We start from the raw sequence: 20,489 nt of genomic DNA on the forward strand, positions 1-20,489 counted from the left end.
AAATAGTTTAAAAAGCTGTTAAGTTCTTGCCTAGTAATTATTCTCTGTTATCTTTTAGGTGATTTGAAATGTATTAATTCTTAAAATCAGGCCAAATACATGTTTGCTAGACTTGTTTAGTTACCGATTACAAGTTACACTGGTTGAGAGCGGGGTTGGTCTCTTCTCACTGATGACAGCTGACAGGACAAGGGGAAATGGCCTCAAGTTGCGCCAGGGGAGGTTTAGGTTGGATATCAGGAAAAACTTCTTTACAGAAAGGGTTGTTAAGCACTGGAACAGGCTCCCCAGGGAGGTGGTTGAGTCACCATCCCTGACTGTGTTTAAAAACCATTTGGATGTGGTGCTCAGGGACATGATTTAGCAGTGGGTTGTTAGGGCAGTATGGTTAGGTTGCAGTTGGACTTGATGATCGTGAAGGTCTTTTCCAATCTGAGCAATTCTATTACGATTCTATGAAGGGAACCAGGGCAGCAGTCAGTTTGGATGCAGTGCTGCCTTCTGCTGTCTTCACTTATTTCTTGCACTGCCTTCTTGGTACAATGCATGGGGTTTAGGATGTTAAAGAAATTAGATTTTAAAATTTAAGGCAATTGTCAAATTTATATCCATTATAACCTTTCTGTAACAAGAAAGGCCAAATTCTTTCCAGGTCTTCTGAACGGTGTTTTCTGATTTTCCAGAGGAGGCCTCTCCAAAGCACTTGGTTTATCAGACCCTCGGCAAATGTTAGCCCAGAAATTAATCCACGAGTTATTACTGCCTGACCGTGTAGAGCAATATCTTGTGAGCAGTCATCCTACTAGGGTGGCATTCTCTTCCTGAGTCTTCAGTAATTAAAATTCTGCTGTTTAATTAGTCTCTGCTTTCCCTCAGAAGTCATCATTAGGAAGAGCATTCTCAGTGCATGCAGCATGCAAACGTCATCCAATGTTTTACTCTCTATGGCTAAGGGTCTAGAGCGTCATTGTTAGAGAGAACTGTTAACATGATGTTAGAGAACCATTGTTTCTACTTCTTTTTGAAGACAGAATGAAAATGTGATCTGAGATGTCACCTGAATGAGTGAATGAAAAGGACATGGCAACAGAAAAGTTTTATTATTCAAACATCCTATTTCCAGAAACATCTGTCTATGAAGTAGGAAGTTACAAACCTATAAATGGGTGCTGCTGTCCCTGCTATGTGCAGTGGGTTCTGTGCTAGGGTTCCGGCCACCCTCCTGCATCTACTGCATCAGAGCCGCAGGTGCATTTGGAGCAATGTGGGGCTGCTCTGTGGGAGCTGCAGGTGCATGTTGGACAATGTGAGGCTGCTTTGTGGGAGCTGCAGGTGCATGTTGAGCAATGTGAGGCTGCCCAGGGACCCCAGGTAGGTGATGTCATCTTGGCTGTTGCCAACATGGCCATGGCAAAGCATTGGCTGAGGTAATGCAGGGCAGTCCCAGGATCCTGCAGCTCTGATTCTTGTGGGGGCTGGGGAAATGCCTGCCACATTGAGCCAGGTGTAAAAGTGGGTGGCATGAAGGGCAGAATGTTGTAAGCTGGAGGAGCTGAAGCGGCACGCAAGGTAGGACTGCTGCTCGGTGGCAGCAGGGAGGGGGCCAGAGGCTGGCACTCTTCCCTCCCTGGTGCAGCAGCAGGGTCTGGAGGAGTTGGAGCGCTGCCTGCTTGGGCTTGGGCTTGGTCTTTGGCTTTCTTGGGTTGCTTGGGTGGTGGAGGCCCCATGGATGCCACTGTCTGTGTGCCCACTTGTGGATCTGCTGGCAGCAAGCTCTTGTCTGGCCAGCAGTTGTTTCTTCCATGGGCTGGGCACCTGGGCTGCTCCTGGGGGGGCCCTCGTTCAGCTCTTCCTGTGGGCTGCAAAGGAGAAGAGTTGTGATCAGTTTGGGACTGAAAGACAGCAAGGTACCAAAACTTAAACTTGTACTTGCGAAAGACAAACATGGGTATTAAAATGTCTATTGGTCAGTTTAAACTTACAGCTTGGGTTGGCCAAAGCAAGATACATAGAAATAAATAGACTCATCATACCCTCATTTTATTTATCTTTCCGTTCCTTGGGTTCAGACTCAGTGGATAAAACCCAAATGTATTTTACCCACATTTCTAGTCCTCACCAATGCTACCACTAAAATTCCTGCAAACAGCCAGAGGAGGAAATTAGGATCAGAACGTTTACTGTCATCCTCATCTCGTCTATTACCAAGGCTTATTTTATTGGACCCTCCATCTCTTCCACCAGACTATTATGGGAGTTGCTTCGTGTGTGGAGCAATGAATGTACCTTCCAGTGAGCCACAAACACCTCTTCCTCTGCCAGAAACTCGGGAAGCGAGGGAGATGTTTTGAAGTCATGCTGCCTTTTTGTGAATCTGTACACTTTAAGCTGGCGAATAAAGCTTTTCATGCTTTCTGTCCCAAAGACTCTCAAAGATCCATTCTTTTGCAGTACTTCGATCTGAAACATTTCTCCGTCAGTTACAATGCAGCTTCCATTCTGACCCCACCAAATGTTCTTAAATTGGTGACTTTCGAGCAGTACCCAGAGTTTTGCAGGAAAAGTGAGGGCTGCAGAGATAGTAGTGTCTCTGTGTGTGCTCTCCTCCTAAGAAGCATGAGGTATGCATTTGATTTCCTCCTCATCAGGATGAGTTAGTACATCCTTTTCATCCATTTTTGATGCCCAAGCTATTCCTTTATCCTGATCCAGAAGATGAGAAGGAAAGCCTCGGGATGCAGCCGGACCCTCTGGATCAGAAACAGAAGTTCCTGCTGCAGACAGCTCACTGTCATCGTCTACTGTCTGTCTGACTGTGGTTTGTGCTTGCAGCCGGTTCTGCAGGGAGCTACCCTTTGCCCTGCCAGCTGGCAAGTGACATCCCACAGAACTGTTGAGGGGTTCCAGTGGGAGAGGCCCAAATGTCACCCTGGTGCCCATGTGTCATGATGGTGACATCACCATGCAGTGCCTATGGCCCGGCTGGTACAGCAGCCCGAGCAGGCGTTGCTGATCTGCCCTTGTTGGTGGTCCTGCACAGAGCCACAGGTATTTTCACTTGAGTCAAGGAGCAAATAAAACTGTATCTGAAGGGGATCACTCCTCACCCAGACCTCGCTTCCCCTTCCCTGTGCAGTCCCCCGAATCGCTCCCTTCTGGACTCCTTGCTGTCCCTTGGGTTCTCCAGGTGGGTGGGGAAAGCAGTTTCCAAGCAGCGTTAACAGGAGAAAATAGCCATCTCTTCCCAGTCTGTCACAATTTCTTGCAAATGCTATTTTATTTCAATTGCACAGCTTCTGTAGTGGAGTGGCTGTGTGCACAAGCAGTGCTCTGCTGTGTCAGTGGTCTCCCAGAGGCTGCTTTGAAGGTCCAACTAGAAATAGACACTAAGTTCATTTTGCTGATCACGTAGACAGGAGATGTACAACCCCTCTTTCCTTTTATTTGGTTCCTATGTTTTTATTTTATATTTTAGAAATTTAGAAAGCACTCCCACAAAATCAGTGATATTCTCGAAGCCATCTAAATTGCAGTCCTCTCTACAGGATCAAGTGCTTTATGTGTAAACGAAAGATTTGATCTGGAGATGGTGTCTGGATGCAGACAGAATGAAATAAGGGATGTGTCTTACAGGAAGAGTAATTGGATATTCACACTGTGTAGATTTATTTATGCATTAAAGAATAAAGGAGATACAGATTTAAAAAAAAAAAAACACAAAATCAGTAGAAAACAGAAAAAAACACCAAAGCTTGGCTGACGATGCCATGACTTAAATATGCATCCAAACTGGCATACTTCTTTTGTATAGTACAGTTTCTGTTTGAAGTTACGTACAACTCTGTAATTTAAGGAAAATAGTACACGTGTTATCTAAAAGATATTGCTTGGGAATATCTAAGTAACTTTTAAAGATCTGAAGGCTATATAGTGTGCATATATAAGATTAGTGCTTTACAATTTTTATTGTTTTGTGCAGATGATTGGAAGCCCATATTGTTCGTTTCTTTCATATTAGATCTGAAATGCAAACATTCAATATATTTTGGAAACAGGACTTTTATTGAGGATGTATGCCAGCATATTTGAGAACTATAGCTGATGCCATTCTCACTGACCACAAGTCAGTGGTATTTTTAGTGAGTGTAATGGTGCAGGTAAAAGGAGTTAAATGTTTTTCTAGTTGTTAATACATTTAAGACTTAAAACTACTGTGAAAACAAAGCAAGTTACACTCAGTGCAGTTACCTTCTTATGCTGAGACTGCCAGAGAGAAAAATATGCCCTTTTCTAACAAAATCATCAGACCTTTTTTTTCCCCTCCATTTCCGTTTATTCACATGATCAACAGATCTATAAAAGTGACTATATTGGCTGATGCTAATATGTTTTCTCTGCTTCCAACAGCTACCTCATTTACCATAGTATGGTTACGTTGAGGACTGACTTGATGATCTTGAAGGTCTTTTCCAACCTGAGCAATTCTGTCATCCTATGAGACTTTGGACCTTTCATTTTTCAGTGCTTCCCTTCAGCTCATCTGCTGAGGTTGGGACCTTACGAGGGTAGCAGCGTTTCTTTACAAAACAAGCAAACAGATAACAAAAAAAAACATATTTCTTTCAAAATGTGGCTAAGTCACATATGGACAAATGAGCTCATCATTCAGAACTGAATGAGAATAACATATGGAGATCATTTTTTTGAGTGTGCCTTAGAGTGAAATTTACACTCACACAAAGAATCCAATAGGTACAAGGCCTTGTGAAATATTTAAGCTTTGCTTTAAGAACAGCATTCTCTAGGGTTCTGTAGTCCAGACAAGTCTCTAAGCATTATTTAGGCAGAAGATTGCATGGGAATCTTGTCATCTAAGTTCCTTTTCAGTTTATTTTTTAAGAACTCTACCGAGTGAGGAATAAGTGCCACAAGACTTGGCCTTCAGCGTGCTGATTTCAGAGCGGGCAATGTTAAATAAGAATATGCAACGTTTACACTTTTTTAAAAAATACTCAGAAACATACCTCTTTTCATTTTGTAGACATGAAATTATTCCTTCTAACGTAAGAAGTTTGTCGTTCAAAGTTTTCTGCAGGCTAAAAGATTTATTCATATTCATAGAGAAATGTACAGAGCTGTAATTACTTTTCTAGCCCACTGAGTGCCTGATTGCTTCAAATATTTATCCTTCTCTTTTCCCACTCAGCTGGGTGACACTGGTCGGTACACCTGCGTTGCTTCAACCCCGAGTGGCGAAGCTACATGGAGTGCTTACATAGAGGTCCAAGGTAAATCAATTAGGTTCTCTCTGCATGGAGAAAATGCATAAAAGAAAGTCAAAAATTGAAATGCAGTAATTATCTGACTCTGTCATAAATTGCCAGTGCAGGTGTGAACAGCATTTAGCTTACAGCTGCTTTCTGTCTGTGTACACTCAGCATTTCTCTCTCCTTTGTTAGAATTTGGAGTCCCAGTGCAGCCACCAAGACCCACTGACCCAAACTTGATTCCTAGTGCTCCATCAAAACCTGAGGTTACAGATGTCAGCAGAAATACAGTAACATTGTCATGGCAACCTAATTTGAATTCAGGTGCAACGCCAACCTCTTACATAATTGAGGCCTTCAGGTATATGTGTCTCATGTGATCTTGCTGTACCCAAGTTTGTATATAATATATTGTTAAAGGAGCACATGCTAACCTGCTGTTGTGTGTGTTTTATCCTTAGCCATGCATCTGGTAGCAGCTGGCAAACTGTAGCTGAAAATGTGAAAACAGAGAGTTTTGCAGTTAAAGGGCTAAAACCGAGTGCAATCTATCTATTCCTTGTGAGGGCAGCTAATGCGTATGGACTAAGTGACCCAAGCCAAATATCTGATCCCGTGAAAACTCAAGGTAAGCTTTTGGTGTTGAACATTTTAGGTGTCCACAGTGGCTACCACAAGTTGGCTGAGAAATACTGGATGCAGAAATTTTTCTGCTTTCAACTGTCTGTGCTGGCTGTGATATATGTTAGGTAGTGAAATACATTGTTTAAACTTGCATTTCCCTATAACATAAAACTCTAGAAGCTGCTTACACAGCATATAGTGCTGCCTAAGGGAGGTGTATTATCTGTTATCCAAAGATAGTTACATCTTACAGAATAGCTCTTGTTAGCAACAGAAGTGATGTCTGATTTTTGAAATTATCACGCAAATCCTTAAATTCTATAGAAATGTTATTGTGTCCAGTGAACCAAATGAAGCGTAGAACTGAGACAGAAACAGTATGGGATCTAATATGGCTTCTACAGCATTAGGAAAGAAAGAAGTTTAAAATTTGAAGGAATTGGGCATTGTGAGCCAGTAAACGAGCTTTCAGTGGTATACTGAAAGCATTGCAGAAGTACTGCAGTTGAAAGCAAAACAATAGGAAAGAGAGACAATACTTACAGATAGTCAAGTGAAAGACAGAACTGGGTAGTAGCTTGTGAAGGAGTCATCTGCACACTAAAGCTACAACTGAAGTCCAGCTATGGACTGAATGCGTCTTTGCAAAATTTTAAATAAATTCACGCTCAGTTTAGAAAATAAGTGATACTTATGGTAGTGTCCAGGAAATAATACTTCGCAGTTTCAGGCTGAGAGAGCTGGAGATGTTCAGCCTGGTGAAGAGAAGGCTCCGGGGAGACCTGAGAGCAGCCTTTCAGTATCTACAGGGGGGCTATAAGAAGAAGGGGCCAGAAGCTTTAGTGGGATTTGTTGTCACAGGACAAGGGGAGATTAGGAGTTTCAAATTAGAGTGGGGGAGATTTAGATTGGAGATAAGGAAAAAGTTTTTTGTAATAACAGTAGTGAAGCACTGGCGCAGGTTGCCTGCAGAGGTGTTGGATACCCCATCCCTGGAGACATCCAAGGTCAGGATGGACAGGGCTCTGAGCAACCTGGTCTAGCTGTAGGTGTCTCTGTTCATTACTTAGGAGTTGGACTGGATGACCTTTAAGGGTCCCTTCCAACTCAAATGATTCTATGATGATTCTATGAAATTTGCAGCATATATTGTTCCATTGCAAATACTTTCATTCTTAAATAGGAAAAAAAAATGAATTTATTATTTTTCAAAGAAAAAGTAACAAAAATCATCTTCCTTTTTTTTCCTGCTTTAGTGGAGAATTTGATCCATTGGCTTATTAAGAGTGCCTGTGCTATATGTTTATTTCTTTGTTTGCAGAAGTAAGCATATTTGTTTTTGGAAGAAAGTTCCTTTAAGGAAACAAAAAATCTCCAGTTAGGAACTTTTCATTTGTTTTGAAGTTGGTCTGAAAGCAAGTTTTTCTCCCATGGAGAGCGGGCAGTTTCATGTTGTTGTCCTTTGCTATGCATTTCTTCTGCTTGGTAACCATTTCAATGATGGAAAGGCAGTATAGTTATAGCTGTATGGAAGATAGGAATTACACGGGTTCCTAGGTCTGCTTCAAAGAGCAACACGTGTTACTGTGTGGGCAGGTGGGCTGCAGTGTTTGATACAGGTTGGTTTCTCATGCAGGGTAGCATTCCACAAGTTTTCAGTTTGAGCTAGTAAGTTAGTTCAAAAATTTCCCAGTTAACTTCTGTTGGTAAGAATTTATTGCCTTGTCTTAAATTCATGTCCAGATTAGGAATCTGACTTACCTCAGCCTTTAGACCTGACCAACATTAAAAACATGCTTAAGTGTTCTCACTCACAGTCCCTGTATTGGAAACGTGAGAGACTAACCAAGAAAACATAGAATAGATGATGCATATAGTTCTATAGCACAGAATTGCAAGAGGCTGAGTCTATTAATAGTTTTAGTCATATTGCTGATAACTCACCTTTTATAACTAGTAGTGAAAATATCACTGATTATTGACCTGACTTTCCTCTAACGTTCCAAGCAAGATGATATTTAGGCAACTCTCCAAGCAGAATTTTCTATCTTTAATGCTTTCAAAGCATTAAAGAAATGGTGGGAAGGGAAATGCTCTGTTAAATGAACTGTTAGGCAGAACATAATAGATACAGCAGTAATATTGTGATGTTTCTTTGTTTTGTTTTGTTTTTTTGCATATAATCAGCATTCCTTGCTAAAAGGCTAGATTTGTCATCTACTGATTGCATGCTAATCTCAATTTGCTTTATTAACTTCAGAGAGATCACATTGTTTTGCAGATATTTGAGGCAACTATGTGACGAGACTGCAAAGTGGCATAAACTTCGTATGCCAAAATGGGAACTGTATTTTTGGAAAGTTGTTCTCACACTGATATTTTTTTTAATGCAGTCTTACAAAATGTTTAATATTACTTAGACAAGACTGAGAACTTAAACTGAGATTATAACTACCATGCAAAAAGGATGTCTTGCATCTTTTTTATTTACTTGTAACGAGTACCTTCAAAATCAACATCTACCAAACCTCAACTTTTAGGATACCTGCAATGACTTATTGTAGTAGTTGTCATTATAAATAAATATATATAAAGTTTCTGTGTACTTCCTCTTTAGCCCGTCTTTTGAGCAGACAGATATGGAATTTACCAAGGACTTCATGGAACAGAACCCTTGAAGATTTCCTAATCTTGTCTGATCACTAGAGGAGATCAGACAGAGAAAGTAGTAGGCTAGAGTAAGGTCTACGTAATGCATTTCTGTATCTGGAATTGTATTAGGAAAAAAAAAATCAGTCAAAGTATATTCGATGAATTCCCCAATCCATGATTTTAACTGTTGTGTCAGCATGGTATTTTCTAAAATGAAGTGATCAAAGGGAAACATATGATATCAATATGGAAACTGTGTTCCTCTGGTGTCTGTAGTACACGTATATTTGAGACACTCTATTAGTGACTGCCCTATAAATTTTATATATGTCTAGGACAGTCATTCCATTTCAGTTAAGTATTCTTTTCAAAGGCACTGCATGCAGAAATGTGTTTCCATTATCCTACTGCCTATTTTGAGAGGAATTTGTCCCTTCATGTGTATGTCCAATTCTTTTGGCTATAAGAAAGACCAAAAGTCAGAAGAGAAAGACAACACACAGTTGTGCTCTGCCTTCTGTTTACAGAAGTCACCTCCTATCAGAGTGAAAGTTTAGCTTCTTGACTTGCTTTTCGTTTCTACAGTTTTTGTTTCTTTTGTAATTAAAAACAGTAGTTTGTCCAATAGTTTACCTGAAGACAAAGCATCCACAATGGCCCTTTCATATAGTTTCCGTGGTCTCTGTTGGAATTTGGAGTGGGCAATAGAAAATATTCTCCTTCTGGTGGGAAAGAATAAAGAGATGCTGCTGTAGTCATTTACTTTGGATCTCCCTGAATGTTATTCTTTCTTTTTTTCCATCTTCTCCCTCCTGTTTCTTCCTCCTGATTTTGTCAAAGAAAGTGCAGTGCATTGATTTGGTACAATTAACTCAGGAAAAGACTCCATAGATTTTTCTTTCATTACTGGAGAGTACGTATGGTAAACTTCATTGATGAAAACTTCCTAGTTTTATGATATATTTATTTGTATTTATATATGCTTATTTTAACATTTACATATATTTGTGAGAATTGAATCTTAAATTTTTACAGATGTTCCACCGACAAGTCAAGGTGTGGATCACAAGCAGGTACAGAGAGAACTAGGCGATGTGGTGCTACATCTGCACAACCCTACTATCCTTTCTTCCTCCTCAATTGAAGTTCATTGGACAGTAAGTATAAATCCACATCATGAAAGTGGTTACATGCATTGCTGAAGTGTACTGTTTGACCACTGTGGAGTCACTCTTCAAGAAGCTGTGTAGTTTTTAAATAACTGCCAGTGTTTTTCTCTGGAATGAGTACTACTTGGGCTTTGTTTTTATACTTCATTGAACTTTGTCCCATTTTCACCATTTCTTGTCTCCATAGAGAATGTTGTTTATAATATGGTGAGAGTTCCCAAGTCCTCCTCTGGATACTAAAGCACTGATCTTAAGCCTTCTTAGGTTAAATCACTTGAAGCTTTTGCCCTGCTTTCAGTAGGAAGTGTATTATTCCCCTAATGAGATAATGTGGATACTTCCCCATCTGTCAGACACCAGTGGAGGGAAATACAGCGTAATTGTCTTTGAAAGTGTTATTTACATCCTACGTATGTGCTGAGAAACACACCCAAACCAAAATTGCCTCATCTGAATTTACTCTTCTTCCCCACAGTGCTATGAACGCATGTAGTACAAGTAGAAGAGGCATAAATAACAATTCTGAGATGTTCTGTTGGTGTTGCTCTGATAGAAGGAAACAGGAAGTTGGTCATGTGAAGAGTATAACAGGGAAATGAGAGTGAGGAAACAGTAGTGTAGAAGTCCTGAAGCAAGGGAAAGGAAAACATATGTGAAAAAAATCAAGTAGGTTTGGAGCCTCAGTGAATGAAAAATTATAAATCTCTTGCTATGGGAGACATTTGGCGATGAAGAGGTAGAAATGAAGAGAAAGAACAATATGGGAAATTAAAAGTAACAAATAACAAGAAAATAAAATGCAATTAAAAGAAGACCAGTTTTAAAATAGAATGCAGAATGAAGAAGAAAATGGGGGGAAGTTAAACTGGTGCAGGATTTTATCAAATGGAATTGAGCTTTGAAGTCTTTACAGATCTTCCATCTGAACAAGTCAACATATTGGCAGTCAGAGCACAGGCTCTGGCAGAACGTTTTGAGCAAGAACAAAGACGTTTTGACTCTGTAGAAGAGCCTTAGCCCAGTGGAGTCCTGGTCTATTACCAGGGCTCCTCGGTGCTACAAGGTAGTATCTGCTGTGTTGCATCCACTTACCTGCGGTAAGGCCACCTGCACTATGCAGTTTCCTCTTTAACTAATAATGTTAAAACATCCTTGAGGCTCCTAGCACAATTTTGTTTGGCCTTTACTTACAGAACAACCTTTTCAAGGCAGCCAGTTTTTTTGTCAGTTTCTTGGGTGGCCTGTGGCTTCTCTGCAATTTTAAAAGTAAGCATTACTTCAATTTTAGCTAACACATGCATTCTTCATGTGATTATTAAAAATGAAACTTTTGGGGGGGAGTAAAATAGCAAGCAAACAGCTTTATTATATCACTATGTGAGATTTTTGAAAATAAGGAAAATCTAGTGTACCTTTCTAAAGGTTTCTTATTGTTGTATTTGGACTTTGATATTCATCAGAAATTGAAACTTGTTAACACTGCACAGGAGATCACTTCTGCAAGATAACTTTCTGCTGTGGTTACAGCCAAACACATTGAATCCTGTCCTAATTTACATTAAGGTTTCTTGTGCCGTACATGAAGAATAAAATGGCCTTAGTTTAAATCAGCTGGGACCATATTATTTTGATCTGTTTTTCTAAGTCTCGTCCTTATTACCATATTGATTTTGTAAGCTTCTTAAGAGTCCTCTTAAAACAGCCTCTTCCCTCCAGCAGAGGAGCCCCCTGCTGAGTCAGTGAACGCTGAGGAAGTGCTTGGGCAAATCTGCCCTTCAACAGCCTCCAGCCTCATCACAGCAATGCAGATAGTGCCAATTGGCTGCCCTTTTAAATCACTTACTCCAGAAGGAAGCATGCAGGAAGCAGTGCTCATTTCCTGAATTCTGAGAGGCTTCACACCTCAGGAGAGCTGGCACACTTGGTGCCTGATCTGTGTTCATCAGAGCCATTGATCCCCTGCCCTGGTCCTCCTCCCTGCCCCATTCTGCAGAGCAGATTTGCATGGGCAGAGTCTGTGCTGAGCTCCCCTGACTCCGCTCAGCCTCTCCATGGATATTAAGGTGGTTCATTTCACAGAGCAAGGGTGTGTTATACAACTCTGCTATCCCCCTTTAATGCCTCCATAAATCCACCAAAACTGGTGCCGTTCTACCAGCATCAATATTAATGCCCTTTTGAATCAGGCCTGTACTTTGCTGTAATTCAAGAAGCCTGTATCAGGTTCAGCATTGTTTATTTTGAATAAAATAAATGGATAGACCAAGGACTAATGTTGCAGACAACATTCACAGTTCCTATTTATTAAACAATGCATTGTGTGTTGTAATGGGTGTTTTCCTGCTGTTTTTCCAGGTGGACCAGCAATCCCAGTATATTCAAGGATATAAAATCCTGTACCGGCCAACACCAGCATCCTATGGAGAGTCAGAATGGTTAATTTTTGAAGTGAGAACTCCAACCAAAAACAGCGTTATCATTCCAGAGCTGAAGAAAGGTGTAAACTACGAAATCAAGGCCCGCCCTTTTTTTAATGAGTTTCAAGGAGCAGATAGTGAAGTGAAATTTGCAAAAACCCTGGAAGAAGGCAAGTAGGAGCCAGACTGTCTTCATCTTTCCTTTTTGAAGTAGTATTCTGGCCTGCTTTTCTCTGATATGTTCGTTATTTGATTTTGTTTGAAGTGTGTGCTGTTTGAGAACAGCAGTCTGCAGCAGAGGAGACTGTGTTGGACTGATCATTAAGTGAATTGTTTGGTGACATCGAAGTAAATATTCAGAACCATGTGTGAGAGACAGAGAGAGAGAAGGATGTGCAAAACCCTCCTCCAACACACAATGGGAAATGTGCTTTTTATCTTCACTGCAGTGTGCACTCCTCCCTGCTGAGTTCATGGTCTGGTCACAAGTGACTTCTGTCAGATTCAAGCACTTACTAATCACTATCTTGAGTAGATAGCAGACACCACAGAAATCATCAAAGCGCTGTAGCTGAGGGAATGGAAACCACATTCTTAGAAGGCTTTTATATCTGCATCAATCAGTAATACAAAATGAAAAGATGAATGAGGGCAACAGATATAGTGGACTAAATTATGTATTTCCATCTCAAACGCATGCTAAAAAGAGAAGGTTCATATAGCTGTTTCTTTTGTTGTAGCTCATCTGGTAGTTCAGGCATAATAAGTATGCAACGTGGCCGGTGCTTCAGAATAGGGATTTCAGTGTCTCTGCTGGGATGTCATATCTTTTCCCTTATCTCTTCACTACCTGGTACTACAGTGTAGCTCTTGTTTACTTCTGTGGGTGGTTCAAGAGGTGTGCTTAATTGCATTCGTCCCAAGCATCATCTAAGCATACTGTTTTTAGAAAGACTATTTAAAATGCAAAATAGAAATCTGTGAAGTGTAGCACATTCAAGTCCTGATTTTACTAAGGTTTGTATTGCTCACTATTTTTCACATAGTAGAGCAGCTGAGGTTTAACATTCTGTTAGGGTCAGTTTACAGACTTCATTTTTTAATGATGTTGATTGGGGATAAGATGCTTTGAAACCAATTCAAGAATTCTGTGCTCAGGACTGTGCTGTTCAGGTAATGGGTATCTGAGTTTGGGGAGTCTGGTGGCCTGCCTGACTTTTCCTCTCTTACAGAGACACCACAGCAGAAATTAGGAGCCTGCCTGTAGGTTCACATAACTTACATTGTTTATCATTTTAATTTGTGGGCAAGAATTGCACTTAACAAAGGCTGGGGAGTAAAATAATACATTTGTGAAGCCCAGAAACCAGTTTTCCTTTAAAAAGAAAAGAAAAAACCTTCAGTGTTGCATTTGACAAATTTAACCATTTGATTTTTCTCCCCAAACAAACAGCGCCCAGTGCTCCACCTCAGAGTGTTTCAGTAACTAAAAACGATGGGAATGGGACTGCAATTGTAGTCACATGGCAGCCACCCCCTGAGGATAACCAGAACGGAATGGTTCAAGAATATAAGGTAATGCGCGCATATATCCCCTGGCAAAGTGTTGGCTGGTTTATAGTGGTTAAGTTGTTCGTGGATGCTTGGCTCCATCTACTGGGTAAAGTTAGAGCACATGGTATGGAAAATGATTTCTTCGAAGAATCAACTCCGTATGTAGTAATTCTGTCTAAATGGTAGAAAGCAATTAAAGCAGCCTCTATAAATCAAAACAAAAGGTCAACACTCATAATTAAAACAACTGCATTCTTGCCTTTGTTATAAATTGAGAAATGCATAGGCAAGCTGAGAGGGAACCCTACCTGTTAGAGAACCATTTTGTCACTCAAAGATACTGGCGGCGATAATAAATATAAACAGGCTTAAGGAGTTGAAAAGCTCAATAATTAACAGTGTTAAGATGTGAGGAATTTATTTGTAACTGAGTAGTCAAATAGAAAACTTTTAAGTAAAGAATGTTCTTCTATAATACTAAATATAATAAGTGTATAGAAGTTTTCTTGTATTTTTCACAAAAAAGCTCTCTTTAAGCTATATAATTTTTTAAAAATTGCGAGTTCATTATATTTATTTGATGTTCATTTATCAACATACACAGTATTTATTTTCAGTTCAAATTGTTTCGAGATAATTTACATTGCAAATTAACTGAAGCTTATTTTTCCTAAGCAGGCTACAGACACTTTAAATATTTAGTTGCGTATATCAAGTAAACGTTTAATAGCCACTGAGTGGCAGGATCATCTGTCTTGGTTCCTTTTTCAGGTAAAACACTGTGGTACAGACATGTGTCCCTTGCCTTCAAAACTCATTTGGCTATTTTGTTTTCCCTTAGAATTAATGGAAAAGGGAAGAGATCACTGCACTTCATGGTAAATTTAGAATAATGAAACATTAGAACTTGGTAAAGTGGTAGAAATAAAAACGAGTTTGTGAATTAGTTTCAGTTGTATAATGTCATTTGAAAAAAAAAAAAAACAATTGCAAAATTATTGATGGAAATCACTCTTCTAGTTCATTAAATAAAATAACCTGCATTAGAAGAATGTTAAGAGTGTAAGGACAAAACAATAAAATTCAGGAAATTCATGTGTGAGTTGATATAATACCTAACATACCTCCTAGCATTCAGAGGTAACAAGCTCTCTGGTGTTGGAGCAAACTGTTTTGTAGTGCTTCTGGAGCAGTAGGTGGCACACTGGCACATTTCTCCTACATTTATTGTCTGAGTGCCCCTATTTTCCTTTGTGTTTTTCACCACGGACAGAAAACAGACACAATGAATATACATGTAGTTGTTATTTGACCTGTATGTAGTTACTATTTTTTTCTAAAAACGTGGAAAAAAATGTGATCTATATTTAAGAACTTGTAATGAAAAAAAATCTTGTAAAATTTTCTTTTTGTCTCGCATTTTTCCCCTAACAATGGGTATGCATGTTGGGGAGGGGGAATTTTTCAGTTTTCTCAGCACCTTGGTTTAACGCTAGAGTGTACCTACTTAATTAAAAGATAAAATGTGGTTAAAGAAAGATACCATCTTAACTGGAGAAATGCCAGTATTGCACACAAAAAGCCAGAAATCAAACCATAGCAGAGATCATTCCTAGCATGAAGTTAGAAATTCTCATTATACTATTTTTTTCTTCACTGATGTGTCTGTTATAGTGTGAATTCCTCTCTGCTTCATAACATTCTGGAAATGAGTTTTCACTTGCCTGTTTAGATATACAACCAAATATAGTACTGACAAGTACTGAACAACCTGATGTTTAACTTACCTTTCCCAATTTGCAAATTTACCCATTTATTTGAGCACCTAAGAATAAAACATTTTTACAAATAAGTAGTGAATAGTTGCAAGTACATCGTATGTTATTTTTGTTATTTACATATATACTACTGTACAAGTGTACTATTGTAGCAATTTCTGTGAAAATGACACATCAAAATGCAGACTTAATTTTTTTGTTCCTCACTTTATTAAGTTCTTATTTAAATAATAGCATTTTCTTAGACCATCCTTCAGAATTTAAGAACAGTGTTACTAATATTTATACCTTCTTCTGACTGAAATAGTCTGTATTTAATATCTGAATATAAAAAAGAGTCTCTTCTGTTCTCTTTCTGTGCTCTGACCCACTTTACAGAAGCAGTTCTCTATGTGCCGTGTTGGGATTCTATTTCAAAGGGGCTTAAAATACATTTCAGATCCTCACAGTGTCCCACTAGCCTTTTTTCAAACCTTGGCATTCGGAGAATGAAAAAGGGTCTTAGAGTGTCCTGATGGTGAAGTAAAGTTTACAGTATCCAGGCAAAACGGACTCTATGGAAAGTGCCCTAGCAATTGTTCTCCAAGTGAAACTCTAGCTCACTCACCTGACAATCTCAACAACAGCAGAACTGCACAAGGGATTAAGAACAGCTATCTGGGTAGTAAATCTTTTAAGAGCTCCATATGTCAAAAGCACGATCTTCCCTCCTATGTACAGTCAGCACAGGTTCAGAAATGCTGACATTCCCAGGAGAACTTGCTTCTCTACAAATGAAGTACTGAATTTAACTAAAATATTGAGTATTCAATGTAGAGCAATATAACTGTGGAAAAGGAGTAGGAAAGAAAGCAACACAGCTTTATCATTTTCTTAGCAGATCTAAATTAGCTGCTATTTTACTTTTGATAGCAGTTGAGTGTTCAACCATTCTCTTAAAAGCATTTGCCACACAAATAATGCAGTTTCCCAGTCACGTAAAATGTCTGAATATAATGCATTTCTAAAATGGCAAATTAAAGTTTTTAGATTTGTGTCCTAATTTCAATCAAAAAATGAAATTTGACATGATCCCATTGTCTCTCAGTAGAAGATAGTATATTACTTAATCCTCATCTCTTACTGCCATTTGTTCTTTAAAAAGGTAACATTTTTATTCCAGCATGGTATAAGTTCTCTTCTGTTGTCATGAAGAAAAACTTGCTCTTGCACTTGAGTGAATAAAGCCTTGCTTGATGAATGATTCCTTAACAAGAGAATTGCAAACTCATTTATCTGAATGCTCTTACTTTGTTGTTTACATGAATTATTTTTGGTCAAGGGGTTTCTCTTACTTGTTACACGTTACTAATGCTTTTGGCTTTATTAGCATTGTTGTTGTAGATTGAATGATTTGGGATGAACCCATCAAATAATGCTAGTATTTGGAGCTGCTCTTTGGAACAAGAAATAACTTTTCAGTGTTCAGAATGCCTAGGACAGTGATCTGTGACTTCAGATTTTAAAACAGTGACAGATTCTAAATCTCATCCAGCAGAAGGAAATGTGTCAGCCTTCCTTCTAAAGATCCTTCACTGTTTAATTTTGAATGTTTATACGTACAATACACTTACTTCCCTGCAGGTTTGGTGCCTTGGCAATGAAAGTCGATACCATATAAACAAGACGGTAGATGGTTCCACCTTTTCTGTAGTCATACCCTCCCTAGTTCCAGGTATTCGATACAGCGTGGAAGTGGCAGCAAGTACTGGAGCAGGACCTGGAGTGAAAAGTGATCCCCAGTTTATCCAGTTAGGTAAGCCTGCTGGTAATCCCATCTATTGGTTTCAATCATTTTTGTTTGCTTTTGTCCTTTATGGCATCAGAAATACTTTCAGGTCAAATGAAATAGATAATGTTACCTGATCTCTGCAATGGCAGGATATAGCATTTCTGGTTTTAAACTTGTCTTGGAACTGCATTCTTAAGATAGGAGTATACCAACATAAATGTTTGGTTCTTCACATTCAGCATTGTTTCTTGGTTGCTGATTTTTTCGAAGTGAAATTTCAAGCTTAAGAATGGTGTAATAAAATATGTAGAGAAGTATGAATCATTAAATGTTGGCTCACTTTAGTTCAGAGAGGTGATTTGTATTGATCAGAATCTCTCTTTATTGATGCAAAAAAAAATGAGTTTGCTAACATTAGGAGAAATAAATATCAGCTGTGTCTGAAAGCTCCCCAGTAGAGGAACAAGAGATACCAGGTGACTTACAATTATCTTGACTTCGTAACTTCATTTATACTAAACATCCTTCTGTCATAAATGCACATCAAGGACATTGCTTTTGGATGTGCCTGGGAGAAATGCTTCTTTCCTGTTGATTCACTGAAGAGCATTTAAAGTAACTTAGGTATAGTCATATGCTGCTTTACCCGCCTGTATCAGACTACCTTATCATTACAGTATATAGTTTATATATGATCACAAACAAAGCTCATCTTTTGTTCTGGACTTCATATCCATTTCTATCTTTGTATCATTAGTAGACCTTCCCTGTTATTTGACTTTCTGTATTTAAAAAAACCATAAATATTGCATGTGAAAACAGGACTGAACAAGTAATGTATTTGCTGTAAACTTGCACGTACAAGGGCTGCTCTGAAAGTAATCCAACATCAGAGGTGGATGTTGGTGGTATGGCAGTAGAGGTTGAACCTTCCCACCAATATTCCATTACATTTTGTTGCCATGCGACAGAAGGCAGCAGAGAGGGAGTCTGACAAAATGGCGTCTGACATGGGTGTGCAGATGAAGCAAAGGTGTGTCACTGAATCCTTCCAAGCAGAAAAAATGGCACCTACTGACATTCACAGACACTTGCTGGATGCTTTTGGAGACCAAGTAGTGGATGTGAGCACAGTGAGGCAATGGGTGGTATGTTTCAACACTATGACTGTGACATTGGGTCACCTCCACTGGTGCAGATTTTTGCGAACACAGCATGCAGGCTCTTATTCACCACTGGTGAAAATGCATAGCTAATGGTGCTGACTATGTCAAAAAATAGTGTTTTGTAGCTGAGAATTTGCTCTACCAAATAATGTTATTGTACTTTTTTAGCTGCTGTAGTTTCTGTGGAAATAAATAGGACACATTGCTTTCAGAGTGATCTACATGTACTTCCCTAACTATTCTCTTTAATTTGTTTGGCTTACACGGGCAGGTGATTAATAGAGATTTTAAGACAAAATTCCACATGGTTTATGTAATATTCTATTAGTATGTCCAAAAAAAGTCGTAGTGATTTGCTAGATTGTGCTTCTCTGCAGCTAGTTTTCCATTCAAATTTAAGTTTGTTCTATACACCTTAGATTTTGAAAATCTAAGATTAATGAGTGTAAATTAAGAGGGTAGACTAGAATTTCAAAGCCAAGCACTTCATAGCCATATTTTTTTTCCTTTTCTCTGATGATAAGTAAATGTTAAATGAAGGTGAACTTTATAATACAACTTAACTACTTTGGAGTTTTGGTAAGTGGAAAAAGAAATGAATGGCATTCTGTCAGGGTAAGATTTTTGCCTGCTTTTCTGATGCTGGGCTTTACTGATACTGTGTTAGAAAGCATGAAGCAATCACCCATCTCAGAGGATGTTCAAATGCAGGAATGAGCTTTTAGACTGCTAAAAGCCATGTATTTCCCAGTGGTTGGGGTTTGATTTCATATTTTTTATTGCTTGCTTCTAATTAAGTGGCATAGCCAAAACTACATAGTAAAAAATGCTATAATTTGATTTTTACCGTTTCATGACAAAGATCTGGAAAGAAGAGACTTTGGGTGATCCGTGTCATTAAAAACAATACAAAGAAATACCTAGACAGTTCTACAATCCTTTAGACAACTGTGGGAGGCTGCTGAAAATTAGTACTTAAATTTAAGAGTACTCCTCTTTATTTAGTTTAGATCAAGCTAAAATCCTTAAAGGCATGTGAATGGCTCCAGTTTACTTAACACTACATTGTGGAAAGGGAATACAAGTTCTCTTACAATTCCTGCAAAGACTTACATTCTTAGCTGTTGGATGCACTCCCAGCAGGGGCGTGGAGCAGACACTGCAGTTCTTAGTAGCTCTTCTGAAGATAAAAAATTAATTTGTTGATGTCATCTGTTGGCACCTTTTACCAGCAATAAATTACATGGTTACAGTGAGAGGGAAGTGAAGCCAGAGAGAGGGAGGAAAGAGGGCCAAAGATACTCCTTTTAGAAGGTTTGAAAGAGTCCCGACTCCCTGTACCTACATGGTCTGGGAACTGCGTGTTTGCCTCTGACAGCTTTAAGTTCCTACATTTTTCATTGATCACAACTATTCCTTCTGGAAGTCTTTTCCTGATATTTGAATTAGTACAATAGCTTTGTTTGTTTGTTTGTTTTGGAACTATGAATTCACTGTGCAGAAAAGCAATATACTGTGTGATTTAGATATTGGCTTACTTTTTTTGAAGAACTTTCCATTAAAATCAAATGTCCAACTCCTTATATTGCACTTCTCTTACAAAAACATGGGTCTGAATTGTGTCTGGCTTTGGAATGTCCAAAGAAGAGATTTAATGTGAGACTTTTTTTCCCCAGTGTAACCTACTCTCTTGCACACCAAACTCATTTTTGAGGCTGTGCAGTGTGCAGGTTGCTCACCAGTTTGTGACTGTGAGCGATGGCTGGGCAGATTTCATCCAGGTGTGTGACAGGAGGAAGCTTCGCCTTTCAGAGGCCGCCTTCCTGAACAAGAGGGGAGGATGGGAGAAATTGGATTCTCTGAGAGCTGAGGTGTGCAATCACAATACTATGCATCAGCTGAGCTGTGATAAGTGACCTTGTGCACGCACTTAACCTGTTACAAAGACAGGTACAAATTGTAAGCGCAGAGCTCTTTCATTTTCCATGTCTCTGCTGATGTGAAGCAACTCACTGAGCTGCAGTGCCACTGACTTGAGTGCCACCTGGGAAAAGCCAACAGTATACTTCCTTGTTATTCAAAAATTGTCTT

At 39.1% G+C, this 20,489-nt stretch overlaps 2 protein-coding genes across 10 annotated transcripts in view; one reads left to right on the forward strand and one right to left on the reverse strand.

The window, feature by feature from the left end:
• The window catches only part of ROBO1 (roundabout guidance receptor 1), a 715,672-nt gene that overhangs the window by 653,629 nt on the left and 41,554 nt on the right, over positions 1 to 20,489 (forward strand). For all 9 annotated transcript variants that reach the window (XM_021403057.1, XM_021403047.1, XM_021403097.1 and 6 more), the window contains 7 exons: positions 5,207 to 5,288; positions 5,460 to 5,628; positions 5,729 to 5,895; positions 9,579 to 9,700; positions 12,068 to 12,299; positions 13,583 to 13,704; positions 17,085 to 17,256. In XM_021403057.1, coding sequence (XP_021258732.1) covers positions 5,207 to 5,288; positions 5,460 to 5,628; positions 5,729 to 5,895; positions 9,579 to 9,700; positions 12,068 to 12,299; positions 13,583 to 13,704; positions 17,085 to 17,256 — 1,066 coding nt within the window. The remainder of the gene's footprint in view (positions 1 to 5,206; positions 5,289 to 5,459; positions 5,629 to 5,728; positions 5,896 to 9,578; positions 9,701 to 12,067; positions 12,300 to 13,582; positions 13,705 to 17,084; positions 17,257 to 20,489) is intronic.
• Positions 381 to 2,885, reverse strand: LOC110401714 (predicted GPI-anchored protein 58). Its single transcript, XM_021403120.1, has 2 exons — positions 2,287 to 2,885; positions 381 to 1,859 (listed from the first exon to the last, which is right to left on the reverse strand). Exons 1-2 carry the CDS (start codon positions 2,467 to 2,469, stop codon positions 1,203 to 1,205), a joined length of 840 nt encoding a protein of 279 aa, XP_021258795.1. The 5' UTR covers positions 2,470 to 2,885; the 3' UTR covers positions 381 to 1,202.

Source organism: Numida meleagris, chromosome 1 (assembly GCF_002078875.1).
Source record: "Numida meleagris isolate 19003 breed g44 Domestic line chromosome 1, NumMel1.0, whole genome shotgun sequence".
NCBI lineage: Eukaryota > Metazoa > Chordata > Aves > Galliformes > Numididae > Numida > Numida meleagris.